The following is an 11,410-nucleotide window of genomic DNA, read 5'->3' as shown; positions in this document are numbered from 1 at the left end:
GCAAGAGTAATTACATCACATTTAGGCATAAAAATGAATGCCTTAAGGAACAAAATTTAGGAAGAAAAATCTCATTAAAAAATCACAAAATTTGCGTTTAAAGTGGTAACAATACTAATATATTCTTAGTCAAACTAAAAGTATTTAAATTTTTATTTGTAGATTCTATTAAAATATTTTTTATCCTTTTCTCATACTATCAATAGTAATTAGTAGTAATTATGATATTCATATCTTTTCTTAGTATAATTATATCATTTTAAATTTCTTTTATTTTATAAAATAATAATAATAATATATTCTATCAACTTCATTGATCCAAATTATTAATCAAGATGCTTAGCTAAAATTGACAATAATATACTTATTAGGTGTTTTATATTTATATATATATATATATATAATTTATTAGAGAAAAAAATATAGAGAAGAAATAAGAAAGTTAAAATATAATAAGAAATAGAAATAACGGAGGGCAGCCTAAGGAGTACTAATAAGGTTACTAAATATAATAATAGTTCTAAAGATTAATATACGATTTTAGTAGTTAAGACTTATAATAATTTTAATATCAATTAAAGATTAACAATCTACTTTTAATAATAATCATAATAGTAAAAAGAAAAAAATTATTGATATTGGAACGTGAAGAAGAAGAGGGAAACGATGCCGAAGGAATCTTTAGACGACGATAGTAGCGACGGAGAAAACGATGGACAACGATAAGAACAATGAAGGAAGCTACGAACAATGATGTCACAGGTCAAGGAAGCTAGGTTTTATCCTTTGGTGATAGAAGGAGCTACACATAAAAGCAACAATAACTCCTTTGGTGATATAAGGAGCTACACATAAAAGCAACAATAACAGAAGGAACTACGCACGAAAGCTAAAGCAATAGGACCTTTAGATCTATCCGTTGATGATGGTGGAAGTGTCAAAATTATATATCAACGACGAATATAGCACTGACAACCAAAGATGAGTCGATTATCTTAGTTGATTCATCTCACTCGAACACCTAGGTGAATGATCGAATACCTTTTATAAAACACTAATCAGCATACTAACAATTATAACTCATAAGCTCAACAACAGCACACCACAAATCAACGGTAAGTTGAACCTTTAGTACATACTATTTTTTTTATTATCCAACCCTCAAATCCAATTGTTCATAAATGACATCATTTATCTGTCTTTCCTACTAACCTTACAAGTCTATTACATTATTCTCATCGTAGCAACCCAGCACAAACATTTTATACATTTTTCTTTATCATCCAAAACTCAAATCCAAATCCATTAGGCATCATGGCTCAACCAAATGTCTAATAAAAATCTTCCTCGTAATGTCAAGAAGCAATGCTGCGAGGAAGCAGAACAAGCAAGGACGAAAGAGAAAGCATAATATGTGTGTTTTTAAACAAGGAGAATAAGATAAAGGAGTGAGTGTTAAGAAGCAAAGGGAAGAGAAAGTTGAGAAGACATTCGACAATCACACAATGAAACCATTGGTGATTTTAACCAACTTATTTTTATTCTAAAAATAATATATTTATCAATCTCTCAAACCCAGTAAACACCATTAGGTTTAAAGCATTGCACTAAAAACACCATAACTGTCATTAAGTTTAAGGCATTACACCATAAACAACTCAATCATGACACTATAATTCAAAAAAATGAGAATACATAAACCACCTTTGATTTTTCATCCACCACAGTGATGTCATTTATGGGCAGTGCACATCGCAATTTTGTTTCTTGTACTCACTAGTCAACAATCATATTACTCATTACATAAAAGTGATTGGTTCACCAAAAAGAAAAGACCAAAATGTTGTATGTGCATCTACAAGACTAATCTTCGGATGCAGCAACAACTGCAATATCTCAGTATATCACAGTTCAATGTATCAAACACCTCAAAGTAAGGATTCATGTGTGCCAAACTGATATAGAGTAGTCTAACATCTATTCCAGCAAACAGAGATATAAAAGGAAGCATCACAAAAGAACCAATAACTCGGAGATCACAAACAATGGAAGAGATACATCGATAACAAAATCAATTTAAGAAAGAGAAACATCGACGCTGACATATCAAAATCTTAAAATCGACCAGAAAATAACTTAGCAATGTTGAGTTTCCATCCTATTGGTGGAAATTCTAAAGATGAGACTTTTTGAAAGCAATAAGTGCCTAATAACCATATCTAATATAAAATGACGTTGGAGATCACACTCTCCCTAATCAAACAAGCTGAATCCCATATCATCATCACTCTCTTCCTTGGGCTCCTCCTGCGACAATGACGACGAGAAAAGATTCAAGCCCTTGACGATACAAATGATTCGATCTCATATAATACAGATTAGGAAACTCAAAACAAGAGAGAAATTCTCACCTTTTTCTCCTCGGCTGCAGGAGCAGCGGCGGGGGCCGCGCCTGCGGCAGCCGGGGCAGCAGAGACCGCAACTGCAGCACCACCACCGCCTGCAAGAACATCCAAGTATTTCGGCACAAAATGAGCTTAAAGATTGGATTTTTAAGAGTTAAAACGACGAAACGAACGAGAAGGATGAGCAACAAAATCGAACCGGATCCGACGCTCAAGATGAGGTCATCGACGCTCCTCTTCTCGAGGAGTTTGGCGAAGAGGGGAGGCCAGTAGGAGTCGATCGTCAATTTGGCAGCCTTCACCACGGTCGAGATCTTCTCCGACTGGTTGGCGAAGAAGTCAAGACGTCAGATAGGGCATAGATTAAACTACAGAAAAACTTCTAAGGAAAGAAAAATGGAAAAGAAGAGGGAAGCACCGTGATCGGGATGCCATCGTCGTGCAGGAGGAGAGCGGCATAGGTGCAGGCGAGTTCTCCGAATGCAGCCATCAAGAAACCAAGAGATCCGTCGCCAAACGGCAAACCAATGAACGTTGAGAGGAGAGGAAGGCAGACTGTGGCCGGCTTGAGGAGGGACTTATAAAGATCGAAAATTAGGGTTTCATAGGCACGCAATGTGGAGTTCGAGACAGGTTTCACCAATACGACTCCGTATATTGGTTGGAAACATGGGACCCGCATTGGGTTTGTCTTCGGCGAACCCAGCAGGAACTGTTGCTTGATATGTTTCCACTGTCTTCCTAAGAGGCTATCCTCTTTTCTATTAGCGATTCCAAAGGATGATCTAAGGTATGCCCTCTGTTTTCGCAGTGAGATACTAGCAAATTCTAAGAAGAAACGATCGTGAATCGATCCATCGAACATCTACAGTGCACCACGAGTGAATCGCACATCCGCACAAGCATTTGATCGAACAGATATAGGACATCATATATCAATTGTCTGATCTATGAAGAATCAAGCGCTCAAGGGAGATGAGGAGGAGGAGGAGGATGGCGGATGTCGCCTTGGTCGAGGATGAGGTTGACGCCGTGCGAGCGGAGGGCGTTGAGCATGGCCCACACCTTGGTGCGGTTCTTGAAGCCTTTCTTCTCCACCTCCTTGGTAGCGTCGGCGTGGATAGGTTCCCGGGCCAGGCCGTCGACCTTGAGGCGCATGGCGAGCACCTCCGCCACCGCCGCGGCCGCCTTGGCGTTGCAGGTGCGCCCGCATTCGAACCCCGCCTTGAGCGCCTTCTCCACCGAGGACGCCGTCACCACCACGCGCCCGCTGCGACGGTCCACCACGTTGGCCGTCACGTGCTTGAGCGATATGAACAGCCGCAGCACGTATCGCTTGCTCGCCACAGGAGGCAGCATCCCGAATCCGCTCTGCTATCTCTTCCTCCCCCTAATGCTGCTGCTGCACAAAATTGGACCATCCGCAAATGACCCTCGAACCCAACAGAGAGATGAAGGCCAACTCCATGACGATCTAAATACATACCGTCGCTTTAGTGAATCGGCCTTGGCATATCGTCAAACAGATAACAAGCGTACCCGAGGTAGCAATGGCAGGTGGTTGTGAAGATGCGGCGGAGGGAGAACACGAAGATGAATAGGTAGAGCTCGTGAGTTTGGGCACAGGGAAATGTCATTAGTCTCAAGCCCGTAGTATTATTCCGTAGGACGGGTGGAATGCTAATTATATATTACCCTTAGATCTTATTAGTATCTCAGTCTTAGTCTTAAAAAAAATACACTAAAATTCCAATAGTTATTAAAGTAAAATATATAATTTCATTTATCCTCACATCGAAAACAAAAAATAAAAAAATAATTTTAACATTCTAACTTATAGTATCAAATGGTATCAGTGGTGGCAGACAGTAATATCGCTGGGGCTACGGGTGGCTATTACGGATGAGAAAAGTAATAACAAGATATAATGATCGTTTTGCATTTACGTCAACACCAATATAGTTAAGCAATTCTTTCGCTATTTTACATCTGTGTTTACATCGATGCAATTACCAAACGATGAAAAAGTTGCTTTGCATCTGCATCGATAGCCTTTTCATCGCTCGACAACTGTGTCGACGCTGACGCAGATATAAAGCAGTAAAAGGGTAGCTCGGGTGGTTATTGTGGATGAGGAGAGCAGTAGCGAGAGGTGAGAGCTGCTCTATATATGTGTCGACGACCCTCTTTCATCACTTTGCAACCACATCAATATCAACGCAGATGCAAAATGACATTGCTGGGCAAATACATCGACGTCGACGTAATTGTCAAGCAACGAAAGGGTCATCAGCACAGATGTAAAGCGGCCCTCACCTCCCATTGTTGCTCTCCTCATTCACAAGAGTCACTTATGGTTCCAAACTACAGTGTCATCCACCACCACCAATGCCAATCAATCATCATTAATTAGAATATTAAAATTAATTTTTACTTATTATTTTTGTGTTTTCATCGGTAAAACGGACGATATTATGGTAAATGAAGACTTTGGGATTCCAATATAATTTTTTTAAGTCTAGGGACCGAAATGTTAGGAAGGTCTAAGTAATAAAACAACGTCAAATGTGATTCTGAATTATTTCTAAAATTATTTTATTAATTCAATCAGATTTAATTTGTATTATTGAGTTTTGACCTCTGATAACTCCTGTCATTTATTTATAGTCGAACACTTATTTCTTTATATTTCATTCAGTCAATCTTCAACCTGCCATCCAATCCAATTGCCAAAAGCAAACATGCCTGTAACAATTTGGAATTCGTCTATGGTTGTCATTCTTTCTTCCTCTTGTACAGATTCCAACACATTCCTAATCTCTGCAAGATTTCAATTGGCTGCATCAATATTTGAATGTGTAGATAAGACTTGAATGTGCGACAGTTGGATCTCTCTTATGATTAGAGAATACAACACCATTTGGATGAACAATTTAGGCTTTTTCTTACTGCAGATCTGAACAATTTGGCTGGATATTGAGTTCATCAGTAAAGTAATAGAATTATGGTGTCCTCGGTCCTGTATCTTCTGTAATTATGTGTTATAGATAGCTTTGCAATAACAGAAGCAATGTGAGACACCAAGACAACTACATCACTCTCTTGAATGATGTTAGAATGGTATTAGATTCTACATAATTGTCTGAATGAGTTTTAAATATGATATGATCAAATACTATCACAAATTTTTTGACCAATATCATTCTATTTTAGAACTTAGATAATAAGAATTGATTTATGCTTTTGAAACTTCAAGCATGGTGAGTTAACATGGTAAACATCATCAATAAATTAATAAATTATTCTTTAAAATAATAATAATATTAAATGAAACCTGATCAGCTGAAGCTACTAACAGAGACTTCATCTGGCACCATATTATTCTTAACTCATAGGTTAATGGATCCCACCAATCCAATTGTGACGATATTGTATTTCTGCAAATATCTTTAGAGATTCTGATATCTGAACATTTCTGCTCAATATGGCAATCAGAATTAGCCAAACGACAGCAAATAGTAATCTTCGGACTAATCTATCGTCGAACACTTCAAGAACAATACAGACACAAAATTTTACAAGACATTATTATAAAGAAACAACCAAGAGAGCATTTACTAATGAGCAAACTAAGGAACTATGAGGTAGTCTGAATAGAATGCAGGAGCAACAAACAAGTTTTTCATCCTAGTCCTCATACCTCTGCATCTTTTCCTGAAAACAACCAACCCCGATCTTAAATTTGTCTCCAATCTCTTATTTGTTACTTTTTTGGCCGACACAACTTTGTCCACGAGGCCTCTTTTGAGAGGGTTTATGTCCTTTGGACTCAGTTTCGGCAGGACAGGCACGAGGAACAGGCAAACGATGCTGACCAGCCAAGACAGGGAACCCAACAGCAGGGATTCTGATGATAATAACAATGAAAATAAAACTTTTAGTGAAAAACAAACTGAGCTACATAGAGATAGCATCGAGCAATGCATTAAAGTTCTTATTCCGGTACTGAACATTATATATGTTGCCTCTTCTGTTAAATATTTTGCAGCCTAAGACTGCAAATCATGATGAACAAGAGGTAGAACTATCTACACCTTTGAGTTAAAACAAGTGTGCAAATAATATGAACCACCACCAAGAAAACCATAACTCAACTTGAACCTAAGATGAGTAATGTGATCCAGAGAATCAACCTATGCGATGTGTTGAATCAAATACATAGAGGAACCAGGGTCAATCCTATGCAAACATGGCCAAGGCAGCACATCCAAGTTATCAAGACTATCCCTACTCCACAATTGTTGATAGAAATCCACAAAACCTTTCTTAATGATATTAGGATCAGATCCGCCTCATTGTTGATCCTAAGCTGGGCGATAAGATTCTTCTTTGTATCAAGTAAAGCACGAACATACAGGATGTGGAATGACACCCAAGCATAGAAATTATAGTTTTAAAGTGGTATGACTCCAAACAACAGCCCTTAAAATCTGATTAGGAAACACTTTGTGAGAATTGAAGATTAACAATAAAGAATAGACTGGTTCAAGTATGGAGTAGGTTGTAAATAGCAACAAGTGTTTCATAGAAGGGGTAGATTAGAGAATCGGGGCTGAATGACAAATGTGTGATTGGTGGCAAGCTTAGATGTGAACATTTGTACATAAGTTGGGGCTCTACAAGCAACTGATTCAAGCAAGCAATTGCTTTAGCTGAGCAAATTTATACCAACAACATGTGTAAGATCCAAAGACTGTAATCAAAGGTGTTTGTATGACAGGGCTTGATGGAGAAAGGATTCAGAAAATCTTATTCTAAGTAAACAAATCAACAAAAAGTAATCAATTAGTTGGTCTAAAAATTATAAAAGTTATGTTGAAAATTAAAAAACAAGATTTTTTTGATCTTTGTAGGGACTCCTTTTGTATTAAATGCACTCATTTACTATTTAGATATCATAAAAGTCACATTTTGGATTTCTAAAAAGCATAGTAATTCCCTAGGAGATTACTATTGGGAGTCATTGTCTTCATTAATTGTGTCAAGGCTCCTAAACCCCTATAAATAGTAAAGCTTATTAACGGATTGAGCATTTCAGATTTAAATGAAAAGAATTGCATCTTATCAAGTCTCTTACTCTCCTATCTTATCTCACACTTCTCTTTCTTTCTCTTCCCCTTCTCTTTCTCACTACTTCCCTACTATGTTCTACAGGGTTAAGTTAAACATGGAGGGTTAAAGACGTGGATTCAAAGAGTTCAAAAGATAAAAGAGAGCACAATATAAATCTAATAAAACAAAGAGGACTTGTTAGCTGGCTCTATATATAAACCTCCTTGAGTCTCTGTAACATAGCCAAAGATAAAAGTGTTGGCTAGTTTAGCTAGTAAAGACTTTGATAGATCATTGAAAGGTCCTGGGCTCAAATTCTGCATTCCCTTCAAAGAAAAACATAGCCAAAAATCCCTTCAAATTAGCCAGCACATGGCTTTTATCACTATCCTAAATTAGGAAACTTCTGCCTTTCTATAAACAACTTCAGGTTTGACTTTTTAGCAGGAATAAGGGCTTTAAATATAAAAACAAGTATGCTTGTTATAGACAACAAGCATACATCAGAAGAGTTGTTCAAAATTCCCACAAACCCTGATCTAGAAAACCATTAAAGGCCAATTAGGAATTGTGATCAAGGATTGGCGTGCTTGTTGCCAAGAATTGGGGCATATGATGCAGAAGGATACTGCTCCATGCCATACAATCAAAAATGATATTTTGTTCAATCTTTAGCATACCATGTCAGAAGGATATTGATATTTCATGGCTTATGGGCATTAAACTTAGGAGTCTTTCACATATCATACATGGAGAAGCATAAGCTGCATGCAATATGACAGGATGTACTGCAGCAATGCCCTAGTTAGGCCTTAACACGTGTTAGATAAGTGGGCATTATAAAAAAATAGAAGTCCACTCTAATCTCAGAACTTTTTATCAGCTAAATTGAAGGGGCAAAGAATTTAAGGAAATTGCCATTAACTGTGTTGCTGTACATGTTGGATATCCATTGTAAAGCACGATGAAGACCCAGAAAGAAACCGAACAAATAAGCTCCCATAATTTTAATGCAGAGGCAAACCAAAACCAAGGATAAATTTCAATTTTCAAATGATCTTAGAAAGAATCACCATTCAGAAACAAAATGCAAAGTTAACTAATTATAAATTCTTTCTAACCTTGAAAATATAAGAAGTGGACTGGATGATTCTGTATGTAAATGTCAATAATTGGCTATTAAGATGCTCAAGTCATCTGTGTGTTCCAATGCATACTGTAAGCATAAATATGTATCTTCCATTTGACAAAGAACAAAAAAAAGACTGCAAATAAGGCATTCCCATACATCAGGATCAATCTTAACCAGGCAATTATACATTCAGCGGAAACAGAACAGAGCAGACAAAATAAGATGGAAACAACAATTTGGGCATGTTTCTTACCCACAAAGAGTACAGCAGACTCCTGCTTAGCTGTGGGAGCATCATACAGCCTTTCCTTCTGCAAGCGCTGGTGGAGTGCCAGATTCTCCGCTGTACAGCACCGGAAAACATAATCCAAACGCCGGCACTCCGCTTCCAGATACTTGTTCTTCATCTCCAATTCCTTCACATACATCTTCTTTCTCTCCCTTGATTTCATGGCAGAATCCCTATTCCTCATCTGCCTGAGGAGTCATAACAATAACCATATTTATCCAAATCATCTCCACACAAAGAAAGCCCCAACACCATGTCCTAAATTACCCTAATATACTCAAAAAGCAGAGTATTGACACATAATTTGTCCGTTATTTTTCGTGCATAAGTCTATAGCCTATTTTAGGAGAAGTATTTACACCAATTAGTCGATCAGAGTTTTGACTGCACAAAGGCGAGACAGGAAGATTAGTACCTTCTCCTCTTCTTGTTAACCGGATCGTCGTCCTCGCCGTCCGCGGCTACGGGCGGTTCCTCCTCATCCTCCTCCTCCTCCCTCTCCTTCCTCTTGCTGGCCTCCGAATCGGGCGTGGCGACCTCGCCTCCCTCGTCACGGGACGCTTCGGCGAACAAACAGGCAACAAAATCGTCCGCTTCGAAGCCCTCCTCGGCGGCTACGTGGGCTTCCCCTTCATCCTCCTCCATGAGGAACTTCTCCAGCTGGCTCACGTACGACGAGAAAGAATCGGAAGGACCGTCAGCTTCCCCTGAAGGTGAATCATATTTGTCCTCCTCTGAAACATTGGAAGGAGGTGGGCAGTCATCCACACATAAGCCAGCGGAGGGATTAAGGAGGACGCCGACGCCCTCATCGGAGAAGTTCTTCAGGAGATAGTCGATGTCGATGTCGATGTCGAAATCGAAATCGAAATCGAGATCGAGCTCGAGGTGCTCGTCCGGGGTATTCGGGGAGTCTACTGCGCCCGCCATGACGGCGAAAAGACGGACGACCGATGAGGGCTTCGCAGTGCATCTCCGCGTCCGAAGAGCAATATATCGAGGAGAAGCTCGACCGGCTTCCTTGGCGGGGAAGAAAGAGTTGTGATTCGGCAAGCCGAGGATTTCGCCGTCACTCCACCAATAGGATTGCTGGAATCACACCAAAGAAAATAAAATAATTAAGAAATATAAATATTAGAAGGAAGGTGGGACGAAGCACGTCGGCCCTCTTATCGGATCCGGTTTGAAGTAACCCCAGATCCGCAATAGCTACGAGTTACTCGAATATTGGACACACTAATCCGATAAGACTAATGGATCGGGTTGGATTTTGGGTTTTCTTTATGAGAGCTGAGAGAAGCAGTTTCTAATTAATTAAATATATAAATTATATATAGTTTTCATGAACTAATACCTTAATAGATTCTTATATTTCGAACTTAAGAGTTGATCAATCATGGAAATTAGAATATTATTTCATGATGTCTATAATCTACTGCATAAAATAAAAGATAACTATTGTTTTTATCCCCAAACTTCATTTTGAATGATTATATCATTTTCTTAAATATAAAAATTAAGAATAATTCATATAGAATTTCAAATAAAAAAAAGGTATGATCGGATAATTTTAACACATCAAAAATCATAAAAATAAATTCTTAAATAGGAGAGAGAAATTTTTCCCACATAAGGTAGGAGTATAATAATGATGATGTTTTGAATATTTTTTTAATTAATTTATTTAATATGATTCTTATCTTATCTACTTAGATTAGGAAGTAATTCCCCTTTGCAAATTAACTTCATACCCAAACCTACCCAAAAAAAAAATTTTATTATAGACTTTAATCTATTATTTAATCGTTACTAAGGAGATACGTTAAGATGAATTTAACGGGAGGGATGACTATATGTTAAGAGAAAAATAAAAAGGAAATGATTTTTTTAGTTTAATACTAATTTTGAATTGACATAAATATCCTTCCTAATAAACAATATAAAAGGTTTGAGAGATGGATGTGAACTAGATAAGATACGACATGATGGGGAGTGTTTATCTTGTCTACTCGGGGGTGAAAAGTCCGTAGGTTATTTATATTTCCTTAACTATTCCATTCAAATTTATAAAAAAAAAATATTTTAAAAAAAATCAATAATGCTATAAATTATAAATAAATATAATTTATTTGATATTAAATATATTCCTCTAATATATAGATCATAAGGAGGGAGTGTTACAATTGAATATTGATATTATTTCATCCGGTTCAATCGAACCAAATAGTTCATCAACTCTCGATTGATTCAATCAAATCTCAACTTAATATGATTTCAATAAGACAAATCAAATGTTTAAGCCTAATATGTATGCAGATATGAGTACCAAGATAAGGTGAGATATGCTCTACTTATCTCTACCCCATATTCATCAGTAATGAAAAGTAATATCTGATGAAAAGATTAGAAGATAAAAATAATTACTGAAGAAGCTTTATTGAATAAATGAAAAATGATTTAATCTATTAACAT

At 37.4% G+C, this 11,410-nt stretch overlaps 3 protein-coding genes across 5 annotated transcripts; all 3 read right to left on the bottom strand.

Annotated features, from left to right (window-relative positions):
* Window positions 1-2,039: 2,039 nt before the first annotated feature.
* Window positions 2,040-3,102, bottom strand: LOC135672145 (large ribosomal subunit protein P1-like). Its single transcript, XM_065180602.1, has 4 exons — window positions 2,824-3,102; window positions 2,605-2,728; window positions 2,412-2,500; window positions 2,040-2,307 (listed from the first exon to the last, which is right to left on the bottom strand). The coding sequence occupies exons 1-4, from the start codon at window positions 3,085-3,087 to the stop codon at window positions 2,254-2,256; spliced, it is 531 nt and encodes a 176-aa protein (XP_065036674.1). The 5' UTR covers window positions 3,088-3,102; the 3' UTR covers window positions 2,040-2,253.
* Window positions 3,103-3,287: 185 nt separating this feature from the next.
* On the bottom strand, window positions 3,288-4,132 carry LOC103995382 (uncharacterized). Of its 3 annotated transcripts, none has more exons than XM_065180621.1 (2): window positions 3,945-4,132; window positions 3,288-3,807 (listed from the first exon to the last, which is right to left on the bottom strand). In XM_065180621.1, exon 2 carries the CDS (start codon window positions 3,762-3,764, stop codon window positions 3,372-3,374), a length of 393 nt encoding a protein of 130 aa, XP_065036693.1. In that variant the 5' UTR covers window positions 3,765-3,807; window positions 3,945-4,132; the 3' UTR covers window positions 3,288-3,371. The 3 variants fall into 3 exon arrangements, with proteins under 3 accessions (XP_065036693.1, XP_018678763.2, XP_018678759.2); XM_018823218.2 differs by having other exon boundaries at window positions 3,288-3,804; window positions 3,892-4,131; XM_018823214.2 differs by having other exon boundaries at window positions 3,892-4,130.
* Window positions 4,133-5,902: 1,770 nt separating this feature from the next.
* On the bottom strand, window positions 5,903-10,005 carry LOC135672136 (bZIP transcription factor 50-like). The gene is made up of 3 exons (XM_065180590.1): window positions 9,354-10,005; window positions 8,903-9,126; window positions 5,903-6,312 (listed from the first exon to the last, which is right to left on the bottom strand). Exons 1-3 carry the CDS (start codon window positions 9,866-9,868, stop codon window positions 6,035-6,037), a joined length of 1,017 nt encoding a protein of 338 aa, XP_065036662.1. The 5' UTR covers window positions 9,869-10,005; the 3' UTR covers window positions 5,903-6,034.
* Between the last annotated feature and the right edge of the window lie 1,405 nt (window positions 10,006-11,410).

This window comes from Musa acuminata, chromosome BXJ1-1 (assembly GCF_036884655.1).
Source record: "Musa acuminata AAA Group cultivar baxijiao chromosome BXJ1-1, Cavendish_Baxijiao_AAA, whole genome shotgun sequence".
NCBI classification, from domain to species: domain Eukaryota; kingdom Viridiplantae; phylum Streptophyta; class Magnoliopsida; order Zingiberales; family Musaceae; genus Musa; species Musa acuminata.
The sequence above is the reverse complement of the archived record's forward strand: the minus strand, read 5'-3'. Positions and strand labels throughout refer to the sequence as shown.